This window comes from Panulirus ornatus, chromosome 20, assembly GCF_036320965.1.
Source record: "Panulirus ornatus isolate Po-2019 chromosome 20, ASM3632096v1, whole genome shotgun sequence".
NCBI classification, from domain to species: Eukaryota; Metazoa; Arthropoda; class Malacostraca; order Decapoda; family Palinuridae; genus Panulirus; species Panulirus ornatus.
In genome coordinates this window covers 78,681,666-78,702,596 of record NC_092243.1, presented here as the reverse complement: position 1 = coordinate 78,702,596, position 20,931 = coordinate 78,681,666, and the positions used below count along the sequence as shown (strand labels likewise).

General features: G+C 41.0%; 1 protein-coding gene across 6 annotated transcripts in view; it reads right to left on the bottom strand.

Annotated features, from left to right (window-relative positions):
• The window catches only part of LOC139756163 (uncharacterized protein C2orf42), a 164,941-nt gene that overhangs the window by 55,075 nt on the left and 88,935 nt on the right, over positions 1–20,931 (bottom strand). For 5 of the 6 annotated variants that reach the window (XM_071675344.1, XM_071675347.1, XM_071675345.1 and 2 more), the window contains one exon: positions 14,727–14,978. The exons of the other annotated variant lie outside the window; for it this stretch is intronic. In XM_071675344.1, coding sequence (XP_071531445.1) covers positions 14,727–14,978 — 252 coding nt within the window. The remainder of the gene's footprint in view (positions 1–14,726; positions 14,979–20,931) is intronic. 6 annotated transcript variants of the gene reach the window in all.

Here is a 20,931-nt window from a genome sequence, read left to right as displayed (position 1 = left end):
ACCTATCTCTCCTTTTTTCTCATCTTGGTTACATCCACACACATTTAGACACCCCAATCTGAGCCTTCGAGGAGGATGAGCACTCCTCACGTGACTCCTTCTTCTGTTTCCCCTTTTAGAAAGTTAAAATACAAGGAGGGGAGGGTTTCTGGCCCCCCCGCTCCCGTCCCCTTTAGTCGCCTTCTACGACACGTGAGGAATGCGTGGGAAGTATTCTTAATCCCCTATCCCCAGGGATAAGGAAGATTCAAATTCTTTATTATTTTAGTGATCTGTTTGTAGAGTCATTCCTCAATAGTGAGAAGTACAAAATTCTACACCATGGAAAGAAGAAAAAAGGGAAAGAAAGAAAGTTGAAAAGAATAAGATATCTAATGTACTTGAAGTACAAGAGTGCTGAAGGCCTCTTTCACTTTACATTTTTGACACTGGTAAAATGTGTAGCTTGACGCTGCATTATTCATAATCCTAAACAATCACAGATCATATGCAGTTACTGCAAATTTCAATGCTCATTTTTCACTGAAGACAAACTTCATAAGTTCATAACAAACTGTTGCCTCTTCATGTACCAGTCATTAGCTTTTCCTTTTAAAACACACTTCTTTTGATTCACAGGGCATTTGTCTCACAATGAGTATTCTACTGAAGGACAGAAAATGGACACGTTTTGGATTTTCCTGACACCCAACAGTTCCCATGGATGATGAATTATGTGGATACTCTTTTGTAGAGGTAGATATACCCAAGATCCAGAGGAGGGTCTACTGACTTTGACACCTTGTTGTCACTACTATGCAACTTTATACTCATGGAGCCCTATCTCTTGAGCATTACTACTATTCAGCTTCTTATATTCATGTATGATGTCTGCATCAACCATGTCCTCAATCATCTCATTCCTTTCGCCTACCATCATTATACTATAAAGGTACTTTTTTACTCTGTTTTAACAAGTTTCTTGCCTAATTTAATGTTATGTCCTCTGGTTGCTCTATTCCTACATCTCTTGATGTCTGCTTCATCAAACTGTTTTAAAAACTTAGAGGATCAGGTCACCCCTCTCTCTTCTCTATACCAAAGTGAGCAAATCTAAAGCCTCATGCCTTTCCTGTAATTCCCTGTGACTCACCTTTCTTAATTCTGGTGCCAATTTTGTTGCCTTCCTCTGGGGCCTTCTCTATTTGTTCTTTGTGCTTATTTAGGTGCAGTGACTAAACTTGAGTAGCATACTCTAGTTTTGGCTTTATGTAGGTTATGAACAGCTTGAAATATAATTCCTTACCCACATATCTGAAAGAAATCTTAATATTTGCTTGCAGATAGTTCGTCTTCTAATCTATTCCCCTAATGTAGGACTCCAGCGACACATAAGGGATGATGATGACTTCCAAATCCTTCTCACACACACACACACACATCCCTGAAGCTAATGTCTTTCCCAAGAACTATACCTTACACTTTTTAAAAGAGGTTTTTCACTTCCTCTAAAGTTTATGAATACTTTCCCTTGTTACTTCTTTTTCCACTTCATATTCAACAAAGGCCCAGCCTTGATGCAGACTTTTGTCTGTGGATGAAGATTCCAACATAGAAAGAAAAAGAATTAGAGACAAACTATTAGCTGGTATACTTTGAGACTTGGTAAACAGAGAAGAGGTAGTAAAAGCTTTGCGGAAGATGAAAGCCGGCAAGGTAGCAGGTTTGGATGGTACTGCAGTGGAATTTATCAAAAAAGGGGGTGACTGTGTTGTTGACTGGTTGGTAAGGTTGTTTAATGTATGTATGACTCATGGTGAGGAGCCTGAGGATTGGCGGAATGCTTGCATAGTGCCATTGTACAAGGCAAAGGGGATAAAGGTGAGTGCTCAAATTACAGAGGTATAAGTTTGTTGAGTATTCCTGGGAAATTACATGGGAGGGTATTGATTGAGAAGGTGAAGGCATGTACAGAGCATCAGATTGGGGAAGAGCAGTGTGGTTTCAGAAGTGGTAGAGGATGTGTGGATCAGGTGTTTGCTTTGAAGAATGTATATGAGAAATACTTAGAAAAGCAAATGGATTTGTATGTAGCATTTATGGATCTGGAGAGGGCATATGATAAGAGTTGATAGAGATGCTCTGTGGAAGGTATTAAGAACATATGGTGTGGGAGGCAAGTTGTTAGAAGCAGTGAAAAGTTTTTATCAAGGATGTAAGGCATGTGTACGAGTAGAAAGAGAGGAGAGTGATTGGTTCTCAGTGAATGTCGGTTTGCAGCAGGGGTGTATGATGTCTCCATGGTGGTTAAATTTGTTTAGGGATGGGGTTGTTAGGGAGGTGAACGCATGAGTTTTGGAGAGAGGGACAAGTATGCAGTCTGTATGCAGAGCTTGGGAAGTGAGTCAGTTGTTGTTCGCTGATGATACAGCGCTGGTGGCTGATTTGGGTGAGAAACTGCAGAAACAGATGACTGAGTTTGGTAAAGTGTGTGAAAGAAGAAAGCTGAGAGTACATGTGAATAAGAGCAAGGTTATCAGGTACAGTAGGGCTGAGGGACAAGTCAATTGGGAGGTACGTCAGAATGGAGAAAAACTAAAGGAAGTGAAGTGTTTTAGATATCTGGGAGTGGATTTGGAAGCGGAAGTGGGTCATAGGGTGGGGAGGGGGCAAAAGTTCTGGGAACATTGAAAAATGTGTGGAAGGCGAGAATGTTATCTCGGAAAGCAAAAATATGTATGTTTGAAGGAATATTGGTTCCAACAATGTTATATGGTTGTGAGGCGTGGGCTATAGATAGAGTTGTGCAGAGGAGGGTGGATGGGCTGGAAATGAGATGTTTGAGGACAATATGTGGTGTGAGGTGGTTTGATAGAGTAAGTAATGAAAGAGTAAGAGAGATGCATGGTAATAAAAAGAGTTTGGTTGAGAGAGCAGAAGAGGGTTTTTGAAATGGTTTGGTCACATGGAGAGAATGAGTGAGGAAAGATTGACCAAGAGGATATATGTGTCAGAGAAGGAGGAAACGAGGAGAAGTGGGAGACCAAATTGAAGGTGGAAAGATGGAAGGCGTGCAAGGAATAGAGTGAATTGGAACGATGTGGTATACCGGGGTCAACGTGCTGTCGATGGATTGAACCAGGGCATGTGAAGCGTCTGGGGTAAACCATGGAAAGTTCTGTGGGGCCTGGATGTGGAAAGGGAGCTGTGGTTTTGGTGCATTATACATGACAGCTAGAGACTGAGTGTGAATGAATGTGGCCTTTGTTGTCTTTTCCTAGTGCTACCTTGGGCACATGCGGGGGGGAGGGGGTTGTCATTTCATGTGTGGCGGGGTGGCGACGGGGATGAATAAGGGCAGCAAGTATGAATTATGTACTTGTGTATATATGTCTATGTCTGTGTGTGTATACATATATATATATATATATATATATATATATATATATATATACGGTGAGATGTATAGGTATGTATATGTGCGTGTGTGGACGTGTATGTATATGCATGTGTATGTGGGTGGGTTGGGCCATTCTTTCGTCTGTTTCCTTGCGCTACCTCCCTAATGCGGGAGACAGCGACAAAGTTTAATAAATAAAATATGAATATACTTTGAGACGAAATTCCAGTTTCCATCAATAATTTCATCCAAAAGTCTGGTTTAGATATGTTGATGATGTGTAGTCCTTATGGCCATCTTCCCAAGACTGAGGTTTTCTTTAATGAATCAAATAACATCCACTCCACCATCAAATTCAAGACTGAATGAGAAAAAGAAAACAAACTGCCATTTCTTGATGTGTTGATAACTAAGGAATCTGATTATTTGTCCTTTAAGATCTACAGGAAGCTTACCAACTCTGATAGATGTACTCATTATTTTTCTGCACATGATTCTTCTGTAAACATGCCTGTATTTATGTCTATGTTTTTAAGAGCACTACAGATATGTGATCCCATAAGCTTGGTAGACGAAGGTAGTCACATAGGACATATCTTTGGGCAGTTATGTTATCCTAAATGGTTTGTGAACAAGGCTTACTGGAAAGCTAGAAAGACATATTATGCATCTAGTAACAAAAATGTGACATATGATGAAAGTTTAAAATGTTTAGTGTTGCCCCATTCACCTAACTTTGCTAAAGTAAGACAGGTTCTAAAAAACATTGCTTTTAATTTTGCCTTCCAATACTATAGAACTATCAGAAAGACCTTAATCAAAAGTACGCCAAATTATTCAACAATTGGGGTTTTTTATGCCGTCAAATGCAAGGCATGTAAAGATGTATACATTGGCCAGACCGGAAAAATTGCAACTGAAAGATGTTGTTGGCACCACCACTCAGTACACAGGGATGACCAAAAAATGCAGTCGCTAGACACTGTCATGAAAACAATCACCCTGTAGACCTTAAAAATCCAGTTATCTTATACCCTTCTGCTAATTATGCTACACATAACGTCAGTGAATTTGTCCTCATTGTTAATACTAAGAACTTTGATGTGTCCCCCAGGCAACTCTAAAGCCCATCCTCCTATCAATTAAATCATCATGAAAGAATTAACAGGAATTGGAAAAATAACATTGGTCCAAGACACATCTAGCTACTCAGGCCAACCCCTGCCAGGCAAGCCATCTTAACTGTAAGGCATTCCCCCCACCTTTAACAGTCACTGTCAGTCAGGCCAGTGAAATGTCTATGACAGTAGATGCCAGATGGTACTTCTTTCATGATATTGAGATTTAAATAGCTTTATAAACCCTCCCCTCCTTGTATTTTAACTTTCTAAAAGGGGAAACAGAAGAAGGAGTCACATGGAGTGCTCATCCTCCTCGAAGGCTCAGATTGGGGTGTCTAAATGTGTGTGGATGTAACCAAGATAAGAAAAAAGGAGAGATAGGTAGTATGTTTGAGGAAAGGAACCTGGATGTTTTGGCTCCGAGTGAAACGAAGCTCAAGGGCAAAAAGGGGAAGAGTGGTTTGGGAATGTCTTGGGAGTAAAGTCAGGGGTTAGTGAGAGGACAAGAGCAAGGGAAGGAGTAGCACTACTCCTGAAACAGGAGTGGTGGGAGTATGTGATAGAGTGTAAGAAAGTAAACTCTGGATTGATTTGGGTAAAACTGAAAGTTGATGGAGAGAGATGGGTGATTATTGGTGCATATGCACCTGGTTTGGGCACATGGAGAGAATGAGTGAGGAAAGATTGACCAAGAGGATATATGTGTCGGAGGTGGAGGGAACGAGGAGAAGAGGGAGACCAAATTGGAGGTGGAAAGATGGAGTGAAAAGGATTTTGTGTGATCGGGGCCTGAACATGCAGGAGGGTGAAAGGAGGGCAAGGAATAGAGTGAATTGGAGCGATGTGGTATACAGGGGTTGACGTGCTGTCAGTGGATTGAATCAAGGCATGTGAAGCGTCCGGGGTAAACCATGGAAAGCTGTGTAGGTATGTATATTTGCGTGTGTGGACGTGTGTATGTACATGTGTATGGGGGGGGGTTGGGCCATTTCTTTCGTCTGTTTCCTTGCGCTACCTCGCAAACGCGGGAGACAGCGACAAAGTATAAAAAAAAAAAAAAAAAAAAAAAAAATGCACCTGGGCATGAGAAGAAAGATCATGAGAGGCAAGTATTTTGGGAGCAGCTGAATGAGTGTGTTAGTGGTTTTGATGCACGAGACTGGGTTATAGTGATGGGTGATTTGAATGCAAAGGTGAATAATGAGGCAGTGAGGGAACAATTGGTATACATGGGTGTTCAGTGTTGTAAATGGAAATGGTGAAGAGCTTGTAGATTTATGTGCTGAAAAAGGACTGGTGATTGGAAATACCTGGTTTAAAAAGAGAGATATACATACGTATACGTATGTAAGCAGGAGAGATGGCCAGAGAGCGTTATTGGATTACGTGTTAATTGATAGGCACGTGAAAGAGAGACTTTTGGATGTTAATGTGCTGAGAGGTGCAACTGGAGGGATGTCTGATCATTATCCTGTGGAGGCGAAGGTGAAGATTTGTAGAGGTTTTCAGAAAAGAAGAGAGAATGTTGGGGTGAAGAGAGTGGTGAGAGTAAGTGAACTTGGGAAGGAGACTTGTGTGAGGAAGTACTAGGAGAGACTGAATATAGAATGGAAAAAGGGGAGAACAAAGGAGGTAAGGGGAGAGGGGGAGGAATGGGATGTATTTAGGGAAACAGTGATGGCTTGCGCAAAAGATGCATGTGGCATGAGAAGCATGGGAGGTGGGCAGATTAGAAAGGGTAGTGAGTGGTGGGATGAATAGGTAAGATTATTAGTGAAAGAGAAGAGAGAGGCATTTGGATGATTTTTGCAGGGAAATAATGCAAATGAATGGGAGATGTATAAAAGAAAGAGGCAGGAGGTCAAGAGAAAGGTGCAAGAGGTGAAAAAGAGGGCAAATGAGGGTTGGGGTGAGAGAGTATCATTAAATTTTAGGGAGAATAAAAAGATGTTTTGGAAGGTGGTAAATAAAGTGCGTAAGACAAGGGAACAAATGGGAACTTCAGTGAAGGGGGCAAATGGGGAGGTGAAAACAAGTAGTGGTGATGTGAGAAGGAGATGGAGTGAGTATTTTGAAGGCTTGTTGAATGTGTTAGATGACAGAGTGGCAGATATAGGGTGTTTTGGATGAGGTGGTGTGCAAAGTGAGAGGGTTAGGTACAATGATTTGGTAAACTGAGAAGAGGTAGTAAAAGCTTTGCGGAAGATGAAAGCAGGTTTGGATGGTATTGCAGTGGAATTTATCAAAAAAGGGGGTGACTGTGTTGTTGACTGGTTGGTAAGGATATTTAATGTATGGTGAGGTACCTGAGGATTGGCGGAATGCATGCATAGTGCCATCGTACAAAGGCAAAGGGGATTTAAAGGTGAGTGCTCAAATTACAGAGGCCTTGAAGAATGTGTGGAAGTCAAGAACATTATCTCGGAAAGCAAAAATGGGAATATTTGAAGGAATAGTGGTTCCAACAATGTTGTATGGTTGCGAGGCGTGGGCTATGGATAGAGTTGTGCGCAGGAGGATGGATGTGCTGGAAATGAGATGTTTGAGGACAATGTGTGGTGTGAGGTGGTTTGATCGAGTGAGTAACGTAAGGGTAAGAGAGATGTGTGGAAATAAAAAGAGCGTGGTTGAGAGAGCAGAAGAGGGTGTTTTGAAGTGGTTTGGGCACATGGAGAGGATGAGTGAGGAAAGATTGACCAAGAGGATATATGTGTCGGAGGTGGAGGGAGCAAGGAGAAGAGGGAGACCAAATTGGAGGTGGAAAGATGGAGTGAAAAAGATTTTGTGTGATCGGGGCCTGAACATGCAGGAGGGTGAAAGGAGGGCAAGGAATAGAGTGAATTGGAGCGATGTGGTATACCGGGGTTGACGTGCTGTCAGTTGATTGAATCAAGGCATGTGAAGCGTCTGGGGTAAACCATGGAAAGCTGTGTAGGTATGTATATTTGCGTGTGTGGACGTATGTATATACATGTGTATGGGGGGGGGTTGGGCCATTTCTTTCGTCTGTTTCCTTGCGCTACCTCGCAAACGCGGGAGACAGCGACAAAGTATAAAAAAAAAAAAAAAGTATGTTGAGTATTCCTGGTAAATTATATGGGAGGGTATTGATTGAGAGGGGAAAGACATGTACAGAGCACCAGATTGGGGTAGAGCAGTGTGGTTTCAGAGGTGGTAGAGGATGTGTGATCAGGTGTTTGCTTTGAAGAATGTATGTGAGAAATCCTTAGAAAAGCAAATGGATTTGTATGGAGAATTTATGGATCTGGAGAAGGCATATGATTAGAGTTGATAGATATGCTCTGTGGAAGGTATTAAGAGTATTTGGTAAGGGAGGCAAGTTGTTGGAAGCAGTGAAAAGTTTTTATCAAGAATGTAAGGCATGTGTGCAGTGGGAAGAGACGAAAGTGATTGGTTCTCAGTGAATGTTGCTTTGTGGCAGGGGTGTGTGATGTCTCCATTGCTGTTTAATTTATTTATGGATGGGGTTGTTAGGGAGGTGAATGCAAAAGTTTTGGAGAGAGGGGCAAGTATGCAGTCTGTTGTGGTTGAAAGAGCTTGGGTAGTGAGTCAGTCGTACGCTGATGATATAGCACCAGTGGCTGATTCTGGTGAGAAACTGCAGAAGCAGGTGAATGAGTTTGGTAAAAGAAGTGAAAGAAGAAAGCTGAGAGTAAATGTGAATATGAGCAAGGTTATTAGGTACAGTAGGGTTGAGGGACAAGTCGATTGGGAGGGAAATTTGAATGGAGAAAAACTGGAGGAAGTGAAGTGTTTTAGATATCTGGGAGTGGATTTGGCAGCAGATGGAACCATGGAAGCGGAAGGGAGTCACAGGGTGGGAAAGGGGCGAAAGTTATGGGAGTGTTGAAAAATGTGTGGAAGGCAAGAACATTATCTTGGAAAGCAAAAATGGGTATATTCGAAGTAATAGTGGCTCCAACAATGTTATATGGTTGCGAGGTGTGGGCTATAGATAGAGTTGTGCAGCGGAGGTTAGATGTGTTGGAAATGAGATGTTTGAGGACAATATGTGGTGCAAGGTGGTTTGATCGAGTAAGTAATGAAAGGGTAAGAGAGATGTGTGGTAATAAAGAGTGTGGTTGAGAGAGCAGAGGATGGTGCTTTGAAATGGTATGGTCACATGGAGAGAATGAGAGAGGAAAGATTGACCAAGAGGATATATGTCTCAGAGGTGGAGGGAACAAGGAGAAAAGGGAGACCAAATTGGAGGTGGAAAGATGGAGTGAAAAAGATTTTGGGCCATCGGAGCATGAACATGCAGGAGGGTGAAAGGCATGCAAGGAATAGAGTAAATTGGAACGATGTGGTATACCGGGGTTGACGTGCTGTCAATGGATTGAACCAGGGAATGTGAAGTGTCTGGGGTAAACCATGGAAAGTTTTGTGGGGCCTGGATGTGAATAAAAAGCAAGGTTATTAGGTTTAGTAGGGTTAAGGGAAAAGTTAAATTGGGGGTAAGTTTGAATGGGGAAAATCTGGAGGAAGTGAAGTGTTTTAGATAACTGGGAGTGGATTTAGCAGCGGATGGTACCATGGAAGTGAAAGCAAGTCACAGGGTGGGGGAGGGAGTGAAGGTTCTGGGAGCATTCAAGAACGTGTGGAAGGAGAGAACGTTATCTCAGAGAGCAAAAATGGGTATGTTTGAAGGAATAGTGGTTCCAACAATGTTATATAGTTGCAAGGCATGGGCTATAGATAGGGTTGTGTGGAGGACAGTGGATGTGTTGGAAATGAAATGTTTGAGGACATTATGCGGTGTGAGGTGGTTTGATCAAGTAAGGAATGAAAGGGCAAGAGAGATATGTGGAAATTAACAGTGTGGTTGAAAGAGCAGAAGAGGGTGTGTTGAAATGGTTTGGACACATGGAGAGAATGAGTGAGGAAAGATTGACAAAGAGGATATATGTGTTAGAGGTGGAGGGAACAAGGAAAAGTGGGGGACCAAACTGGAGATGGAAGGATAGAGTGAAAAATATTTTGAGCAATCGGGGCCTGACCATACAGGAGGGTGAAAGGCGTGCAAGGAACAGAGTGAAATGGAAGGATGTGGTATACCGGGGTCGCCATGCTGTCAATGGATTGAACCAGGGCATGTGAAGCATCTGGGGTAAACCATGGAAAGGTGTGTGGGAGCTGTGGTTTCAGTGCATTACCTATGACAGCTAGAAACTGAGCGTGAAGGAATGTGGCCTTTTTTGTCTGTTCCTGTCACTGCCTTGCTGGAGGGGGGAATGCTGTTTCGTGTGTGGTGGGGTGGTAACGGGAATGGATGAAGGCAGCAAGTATGGATATGTACATGTGTAGATATGCATATGTCTGTTTATGTATAAATTAAAATGTATATGTATGCATATGTGTGTGTGTGGGCATTTATATACATGTGTATGTGGGTGGGTGGGGCCATTCCTCTTCTGTCTCCTTGCGTTAACACAGAAGACGGTGGTTGTCTCCTTGCGCTAACACAGAAGACGGTGGTTAAGCATAATAAATAAATAAATCACTTCTAGATATCTCAATGATTTCCAAATCGTTCTCCCCATTACATCTCACTGGTGTTAAGGCTACAGTGTCTATCACTGAAATCTTTTTTTAACTAGTTATTCAGTTCCTCACATACCCTTCAAAACATCCTGTACAATTTTTGTTTCAAAATACCTCAGACTGATTAGCTGCTCCTGAACAGACAAATGACTCCTGATGAATTTATGGAAAAGTTTTGGAGTTTTTTCTGCCTTGTCGAAAATATTCTTTCCAAAGTTTCTTTGCTCCTACTTTCTTATCCTATCATACTCATTCTGGCTCTCTTATATCATGCAAATGCTGGCTGAGTGGAGCGCTGTTTATATCTTCATCATGGTACATCTCACAGCTCCTATGCAATTTGACATCTTTTATCAAGCCAGTCTTTCTTCTCTCTTACTATTCCCTCTGTATTTGGGGCTTGAAGTATCCATGTCTTTACTCCTTCATTGAAAGTTTCATAGCATCTCTCACACAGTCTTGGTTCCTGGCTACTGATCTCCACTTCCTAAAGTATGTTACCATTAAAATCAAGATTTGTGTTGTTGCCATGATCATGTTTCCTCTTTTTGTTGTCTCAGCTCTTCTCTTTCAATGTCCTTGTTTACCCATTTACCCACATGGCAAAATTTAAGCACTACATGACCAGTTCTTTCAACCAGTGTAATACATATAATATTCTCAATATGTATATATGTGTGTGAAAATAAGATCTATAGCAATGATGGAATATCGTCCCTCTCATCCTAATATGCTCTCTGACATGTCGGTAAAGGAAATTTTCCTATGTACACTTAAATGAAAACTTGTATCTCAATGACTCCCTAATCACCCTGAGAATCCAAATATTCCCAGCCTTACAATCTAAAAACTTATGACTCCCTGTTTCCCTATAACCATGAGAATCCAAATTTCCCCAATCTATCTTTTTATAACTGAAATTCCCCATTATCAGTGCTTCGCCATCAATAACTAATGAGTTTTTCTCTGTTTCATGTACCATCCTGCTTGTTCCTTCATTGTAATCTCACTGAAATCATTTTATACTTGTTCTTGATCTAGGAATTCTTCAGACCATATAACATTAACTACAAACTTCCTCCCTACAGTTATTCTTCCAATTGTGTACTGTCTGAATGGGCATCTTCCACTATTTCTTAAAACTTAAGGCTTCTTTTATCAAGAAGGTTAGTACTCCCCCTCCTTTACCTTCTCCTTCCTTTCTTCCTATCTGGCCAGAATAAGTGAGATCTTATCTCTTTGGTAGGCTTGATTTCCATGACTGCAACAATATCTGGTGCACTTTTCCTTATATAATACTTGAATTCCAACTCTTTACCACTATTTATACTAGACAAACTGCTGCTTCACGTAGTCACTGTGCAGCCATTGGCAACTAAAGGGTGGGCCATTTTGATAACTGTTTCTTTCCCTTCACCTTGAAGCTTTGGAACTCTCTAACCTCTCATGCCTTTCCCAATAACAATGACTTGGTTCATTATAAAAGACAGGTTTTTTACTTCCTCCAAAACTTATAAATGTTTCTCGTCTCTTTTTCCTTCATAAATCCTTCCTAAATTCAAAATAAGGCCCTGCTTCAATGTGGACTTTTATTTGTGACTGGAGCCTCCAACATAAGAAAAAAATTTCACCAGCCCTTTTTCAGCTAACAGCTCCATGAGCTGTTCAACAGTTCCATTCACCATACTTAACACCTTATGCCTCACGTTATACCTTCAATCCCACAATACTCACCTTTGCATTTAAATCATTACCACTAATACCCAATATCTTGCATCACAACTGTTGATGCACTCACTTAGATACTTCTGAAACACTTCTCTCTCACCACCTTTTTTCTCATGGCTAAGTGCATGATGATTATCCATCTCTCACAATCCACTTTCATTTTTACCATCAGTCTGGAGCTCACTACCTTATGCTCTTTCACACAATTCCACAACTGCTTCAGCAGCAGTGCTACCCCTTCCTTAGCTTTTGCCCTCACACCAACCCATAACTTTACTCCTAAGACATTCCCAAACCATTCTTACCTTTGAGTTTCATTTCACTCAAGGGCCAGAACATCCAGGTTCCTTTCCTCAAACATACTACCTACTTTACCTTTCTTCTCATCTTGGTTACATCCACACACATTCAGACAAACCAGCCTGAGGGTTCTAAGATGATGAGCACTCCTCATATGGCTTCTGTTAAAACTTTTAGAATCTGAAATACAAGCCTCCTATTCCCTCCCACCTAAGCTACCTTCTCTGACATGTATGGGATGTAGAGATAGAATTCCTTCTTCCCTACTGCACTGAGTACATAAATGCCTTCATGAGCTGAAAATCTTAAAAGAAACAGGGATCAATACCTGGATTTCTTCTCTGGTAAGAGGTCTATGTGCATGAATGCACATTTCCAATTAAGGATAAATGTACACAATTGCAGAGATGAGGCCTTTAGGGAGAAAGTCTCAACATCCATCCTGCATTTTATAAAAGAAATGGTGCTCAGCTGTAGTAAATGAGTAGATACTATCAATTCTTTCCAGAAAAACTCTTGTTTTTCTGGTGTTAAATTGGTCCAGGTATTCAATCTTCTGAAGCAGCACTATGCCCTTCTCATCTCAATCATTCCATTACCAACCACCAACGTCAACAAACACAATAATAAAGCTTACACACAGTGAAATGACCTGACTAGCACTAAACAACTGTCATCCAAACCCAGTCTAAAACATCTCATCATACACTTAGCAATCAAAAACTATTCAAATGGCATATACAAGTTAGAAGTTACGCTTTAATGTCTAAACACTGGACACACTAATCACTCCAAAATTACAAACATCATTTCAGCATGTCATAAGACTTTATGCCAGATGCAATTACTACATTGAAGACACTGATCACACCTCAATTGCCATGAACTTTCCCTACACAGACACATGCAACATCCTGTGGTCCTGCCCAGTGGATGTGCTAGTCACCCTGCCACTAAAACAGGTGGGTGGGTGATTTTTTGCTAGTATAGTGGGTGGTTGAGTTAGTATTCATCTATAAAAGTAAGTGGATGGGGTAGTTCTATTATAGTAGGTGGGTGGGGTAATCTGTTACCATAGTAGATGGGCTGGTAGTCTTTTGCTACTGTAATAGGTGGGTGGAATAGTCTTCTGCTACTACAGTAGATGGGTGAGGCAGACTTCTACTATAGAAGGCTGTTTAGTAGTCTTCTATTATAGTAGGGTGGTGGGTAGTCTTCTGCTACTGTAGCAGATGGGTAGGGTAGCCTTCTATTATAGGTGGGTGGGAAAATCTGCTATTAAAGGTGCATAGGGTAGTCTTCTGCTATTATTGTAGTTGGGTGGGTAGTCTTGCTATCACAGTAGACAGATGGGTAGTCTTACTAGGTGGGTGGATAGTCTTCTGCTACTATAGTAGGTGGATAGTCTTCTGCTACTATAGTAGGTGCATGGGATAGTCTTATTTCCATAGTAGGTGGGTGGGTAGTGATACAATATGATAATAAGTAAATGATGTACTCTGCTACTACAGCAGGTGGGTGGGACAGTCTGCTATAGCAAATGGGTGGGTAGTCTTGCTACTGTAGTAGATCGGTGGGTAGTCTTCTACTATAGTAGGAAGATGGGTAGTCTTCTGCTACTATAGTAGGAGGATGTGTAGTCTTCTGCTACTACAGTAGGGGGATGGGTAGTCTTCTACTACTATAGTAGGAAGTTGGATAATCTTTTGCTACCATAATAGATAGGTGGGTAGTTCTCTGCTACTTTGGTAGGTTGCAGGGGTAATTTTCTGTCACTACGGAAGGTGGGTGTAGTCTTCTGCTACTACAGTAGGTAGGTGGGATAGTCTTCTGCTACTACAGTAGGTAGGTGGGATAGTCTTTTGCTTCTATAGTTAGTGGTTGGGGTAGTCTTCTGCTACTACAGTAAGTGGGTGGGGTGGTCTGCTACCATACACGTGATTCTTGATATATCCTTTGCCATTCTTTTCCTGTTTCTTGTTGTGCTCCCTATTCCTGATAATCTTATTCACAAAATATCTTTGTATTAACATTCAATGCTGTTCACAGACCAAAAGGCAGTCACCATATCCTCCCAGTTTTCTTCCCCCCAAAGGTGAGTCAATGAAGTTCTACAAGTCTCTCTTTGAAATACTTCATCCTACATTCTTGTACTCTGAAGTATTTCACTTTATCTGTTATATGAAAGTTTTAAACTTTATTCATGCATGGGAAGCAGGGATAGGAAAAGATAAAACTGATGTATGGGAGACAAAATGATGTATACGCGAGTATGCAGTGCATCACACACAGAGGTAGAGAGTGGATGTGAGCAAGTGAGGTTATTTCTCTGTTTGTTCCTGGAACTAATATAAATATGGAAACACTGAACAAGAATCAAGAACAAAGCTTCTGGCTTAAAACTATTGTTAAACTGCATCCTTAATTTTGTTAATTCTGCTAATCTTATAAACTTGTAAAAAAAAATTAACACCCCTATAATTCCATTAGCTTTCTTACCATATGACTACCATTAAATTTTATTTTTTCAGACAAATAAATTGTAACCTTATATAACAATGTTATATAAAACAGTAACAAATTACACCTTTAATTATGCCCGAGATGCAATTCTTGGGTCATCTTAAGTTTACCTGCTGGAAGCTGAAGTGCAAAAATCCAAGTGGATGTAAAGCTTCAGGCTTACACTTGACAACCATTATATTTTTGGAGACTCGCTGCACCAAGGGACCTGGAGTATCAGTTGCAAGCTGCCAAATGTCTGATTTTATTGACTGTGGTATAGGCAAGGAATTGAGTACAGAGTTTTTCAGTGTGAGAGACTGAGCTTCCTTGAAGCACTGAGAGACTGCACGGATGTGGGAACACAAAGCTGACTGCTGACTCTGAAAATTGGACAGAAAGCTGATTACATGAAGAGATATAAAGACGCAGAGGCTTAGCTTTCAAAATCCTTATGTTTTACATTGGAGCTCACCAGTGAGCTGTTCTCTCAAGCCCTCTTCCATCTCTTCTTATATGACCACTCATCACCTCATGCATACCCCTTGTGAAAGTCCCCTTATAAATTGATAATTTCAGTCACATCAAAGCAAACTGAATTACCCAAGCAACAACATACATCCAACACTATCATATATCACACAATTAGAATACTAGCTTACTCAAGACAAAATCTGTGCATCACCAGAGAAATCTATCATCAATCTCTCAACCCTAACATATATGAATTTAATTCACACTCTACCACCATCCTAAATGGACAACCACTCCCATATAAAATTCCAGCAATTATGGGCACACATGACAATCACTCGCTTCACCATGAAAATTAAATCAAAGGCTGCAAACAAACTAAACACCCTCAGAACACTGGTATGGTCCAGATATGGACATGAAAAAAGAATCCCCCGTGAACTTCTATAGACAATTCATCCATTCCACCTTAAACTACACCTCACCTACCTCATAATCCACCTTATCAAAAGCAAATAAAATAAAAGTACAAACCATACAAAATAGGGCACTCAGAACAATCATCAGCTACCTAGTAACAACAAATATTCAATAACCACACAACTCTCACTGGCTGTGGTAGCAGACAGAAGTTCTGACCAGCACTGTCTTTCCTGGCCATACTCTTACTCTGTTCCAAGGCCCAAGAGTTTAGCTCTCTCCTTAAATCTTTTTGCTATTACATTCTATTGTGAAGTACATGACCCATGAGATTCTTTAAAACTTTATTCACATAACATATGTTCAAAGCATTTATGCTACAATAGGCACACTTCACGTCCATAATGGAAATCAAAAGACTGAGTGAAAGTGAAATTTAAGGCCAAAGCAAACTCTAAAATGGGTAAAGTTAGAAGGAAAGGAGAATTAGATTACTAAAACTCATTGCTCTAAGAAATACACTCCCCATGGACATTAAAGACAGATATGAGGTAGCAAATTTTTACCTCAATAATGCCAAATCATATAATTCAATGTTTAACAAAATCACCTAAGCACTGGATACAGAGGGATTAACAGTCCAATGTCCTCCAGACATCTACAGTCACAGATCCATCATCAAATCCCTGCAGGACTTTGACACAGAACACATAAAAAAGACAAAAAGAAATCAAAATTGAGCAAAGTCTTAAATTCCCAAGAATGAGCAAAGTACTTAAATTTCCAAGGTCTAACAAATATAAAATCCAGCCTGACTCAATAAATATTGCTAGCCTACTTTGCCAGGATGGACTCGAACTATGCTACTTTGGCATCCATGGCTATCAGATTGAACTAGAGCAACTTATCCCCCTGCTCATGCCCATACCACAAATGAATGTGACAAGCCTTCTGATTATAAGAACTACTCACTAAGCTCAGAAATGACCCACATATGGAAAGAGTGCCAGGCACATTACCAAAAATGCCTTCACTGCAAAAATGACTGGCCATTGCAATGAAAGGTGAATCCAAGGAAAAGGCAATTAAAGAAAACAAAAAAAGGGCCAACTGAACATATACAAAACCTGAAAACACCTTTCTTTCTCGCAGGTCACAAAGCCCACCAGACCTAAGAATGTACTTCTTGAATCTGTATTTGCCTTAATAGAAGAGAAAAAGACACATGGTTCATACCAACAAGACCTTGAGCAACTATACAACTCCCAAGGCATGCCACACAGCTTCATCAAACATCTGGCAGACAAGGCCTTAACTAAAACAGCAAGCACTTTAAAGTCACTTTTAAATCAAACAGATCAAGCAGACCTCCTAGACCAAAATCCAGATACATCTGGCACCAACCATAACGACCATGACCCGAATGTGGACAGTTACGCATGGTCTCCCAGCCATGAAACCGATACATTCCACTTCCCTTCAAATGCTCTCTAAACACTCAAAAATAATCCCAGGTCCCCCTTCACACAAGTACTCCATCAACCAGCCATGAATCCACCTGCCTCTCAGGAAACCCCTGGCCCCTCATGAGATGATCCACAAACACTCAACCCTACAGTAACTGACCAGAAATCTACTACTCCACACCTTCCAGTGACATAGCACTCACCCAAAAACCAGTAAAGAATAAACGAAAAAGAAGCAAGCAGAAATAATTTTCATCGAGCACACTTTAGTAATAAAAATAATTCAACATGATGAGCATTTTTGAACAATCAGATGCTCTGATCTTATAAATGCATACATGATGGAAAAACAAGACTTTGATCTGACAAACAGCTGCAACCTCTCAAACCACACCCCAATTACCATCCAGCCACAGCTGCCAGTAAAGGATTACCACACAAAATTTTTGAAGACGTTCAGTTCTCCAACATTTTATCAATAAAAGTATCAATAAAAGGAGTGACATCAACAGTCCAAGATAATATTTCTACAACCTATATTCCCCAAGGCAGAGATGTCTTAAGTTACAGATTACCACACAATCCTTAGGATACTAGAAACAGCCTATATCAGTGATTTTAATGCCAGACATACAAACTTCAGACATTCTACCAAAAATACCACAGGCAGAAATGTATTGGAACTAAATAAATGTTTCAGTGCTCAACACCCGGGGCCAAACGTCCTAAACCTTTATAGGTCACTCAGTTGTGTCCACACCAGATATCATTCTTGGGAATGGCAAAACCTACCACAATATCCACATCAGAAAAGGTGACCTAATAAGCAGCAATCATATTCTTGTATCAACTGTTACTGTATCAACTGTTCCAATCTTCATTCCTAGTATAAAGTGGTTGGCTACCTAGAAAGCTAAATGGAACCTGTTTAGTGAAACAATCAAGAAAAATCTCTCCAGTACCAACTGTGAAGGGAAGCAAACTAATGAAATGCATAAGGCTCTCAACAGGCGGTATAAAGCCATCAAAAAAGCACAATCAACTGCAATCCCCATCAACAGATACAAGATGTCATCATGCCCTCTGCCCACTCAAGAAATAATAGAAACTAAACACAGTTTCACCAATATTCTCGACAACTCCAACGGCTAAACACACACTCTACACCAACAATTTAAAGACCTCCAGCAGACTTAAATGGAGAAAGCTGGGAAGCATTATAACCTGCACTGGGGAAAATATGATCAACTCCCTAGTGTAGAAATGTAGTAACCTAAAAGTATTCTGGTAAGGAGTCAGGTACCTACAAGGGAATAGCATAAGTAACATCAAACATCTACAACTTAACATTAACAAAATTGATGATGATGAAAGTGGGGCAACAGAATTCATGAACACATGGAAAACAGCATTCAAGATTGCATGCGAAGGAAATATAAACAAAAACTACAATCATGAAAAAGAAAAAGATGATTGGCTAACTTGGAACTGAGAAAGAACCATCCCACACCAAACCAGTGAATTCACATGATTGCCTCTCACTGGTAAGAGACTTCAGAGTCTTTGTACAGCCATACAGAAAACCACAAAATCAGCTCAGAGAAAAAGTAAATTAGATAAAAGGCAAATCAACATGCTATCTCCAAAAGGACATCAGTACCTTCCCAATATCTACTTTGTTTAGCTAAGCACAGGAATGCCAGAAAACAGACCCAAAGTAACACTACCCAATATCCCTCCTAGAAGTCCCATGGAAACTTTTTGAGAGAATAATAACCCTAAGACTAAAAGGGGCACCTTGAAAACAACTACCTCTATAACTCAAATCAACGAGGGTTCTAGAGGGGAAAAAGAATCACCTCATCGATCGTGATTGCAGCATTAAAAATCAAAACTGCACACCCTTGAGTTGATAAAGGCCACATACCAATCATGTGACACAGCAGCTTGCCAAGTACAGCATGGTCTAACGAGTGGTGGTGGCATACAGGCAGCCAGCTCTCAGGAGCAGAAACCAAAATAACATCTATAAAAGAGGGAAAGTGAGCCAACCTGTAAAGCAGGGAAAGTGGGTCAGGTTTTGAAGTCAGCCTGGGAGAGATAATAAGTTGGACCTCTTTTGACTCAACTGTGTTGAGTAAGGTTGCAGAGCTAGTTCAAGAAATTCACCCCAGATGTGAGAACAGTGCTCAATACAAGGATGGATCAATCCTTTGTATAAAAAGATTAACTTTTCAGAAGAAAAGAAATGGTGACACCCAAACAGGACTACCAGGTTCTTAAGAGGCAGACTCAGCAATTTTCGTAATGTAGGGTTTCCAAGATTGAGAGAATATTACAGTAATACCTAGTATGTCTCCATGGTTGTTTAATTTGTTTATGGATGGGGTGGTTAGGGAGGTGAATGCAAGAGTTTTGGAAAGAGGGGCAAGTATGAAGTCTGTTGGGGATGAGAGAGCTTGGGAAGTGAGTCAGTTGTTGTTCGCTGATGATACAGCGCTGGTGGCTGATTCATGTGAGAAACTGCAGAAGCTGGTGTCTGAGTTTGGTAAAGTGTGTGAAAGAAGAAAGTTAAGAGTAAATGTGAATAAGAGCAAGGTTATTAGGTACAGTAGGGTTGAGGGTCAAGTCAATTGGGAGGTGAGTTTGAATGGAGAAAAACTGGAGGAAGTGAAGTGTTTTAGATATCTGGGAGTGGATCTGGCAGCGGATGGAACCATGGAAGCGGAAGTGGATCATAGGGTGGGGGAGGGGGCGAAAATTCTGGGAGCCTTGAAGAATGTGTGGAAGTCGAGAACATTATCTCGGAAAGCAAAAATGGGTATGTTTGAAGGAATAGTGGTTCCAACAATGTTGTATGGTTGCGAGGCATGGGCTATGGATAGAGTTGTGCGCAGGAGGATAGATGTGCTGGAAATGAGATGTTTGAGGACAATGTGTGGCGTGAGGTGGTTTGATCGAGTAAGTAACGTAAGGGTAAGAGAGATGTGTGGAAATAAAAAGAGCGTGGTTGAGAGAGCAGAAGAGGGTGTTTTGAAATGGTTCGGGCACATGGAGAGAATGAGTGAGGAAAGATTGACCAAGAGAATATATGCGTCGGAGGTGGAGGGAACGAGGAGAAGAGGGAGACCAAATTGGAGGTGGAAAGATGGAGTGAAAAAGATTTTGTGTGATCGGGGCCTGCACATGCAGGAGGGTGAAAGGAGGGCAAGGAATAGAGTGAATTGGAGCGATGTGGTATACCGGGGTTGACGTGCTGTCAGTGGATTGAATCAAGGCATGTGAAGCGTCTGAGGTAAACCATGGAAAGCTGTGTAGGTATGTGTATTTGCGTGTGTGGACGTATGTATATACATGTGTATGGGGGTGGGTTGGGCCATTTCTTTCGTCTGTTTCCTTGCGCTACCTCGCAAACGCGGGAGACAGCGACAAAGCAAAAAAAAAAAAGAAAAAAAAAAACCTAGTATGTTGATTGAGTTAAGAGATGCAATTACAAAACCTTCAAAGGAGAGAGGAAAGCTGTGAGGAATTTTAGATTGGGTCTTGGAGGCATCGAACTTAATTAGGTTTCATCTACCCCACTGAGATATCCTGTCCAAGTCTTGAGTTTATTGAGGAAGTTATGTCATGATGAAATGCAGATTGAGTGAGACAAGACAGAGCAGAAGTAAAGGATGAAGAGGAATGCAGTGTTGACTCATCAGCATATTAGTGCATTTGGTCATTTGTAAAATAAAGTAAATTTCTGATAAAAGGAAGGAAAAGTTGAGGAGGCAGGACAACACTTTGGTTGAGGGACACCAACGCTGATGGAGGAAGACAGAAAGGCTGATCCATCAACAACCCTGGATAGATTGGCCTTAGAAGAAGGTAGATACGAGGCAGCAAAGTGAAGGAGGGAAGCCAAAACAGGGGAGCTTAGAGCTGAGACCCTGATGCCACATCCTATCAAAAGCTCTGGACATATTAAGAGCAA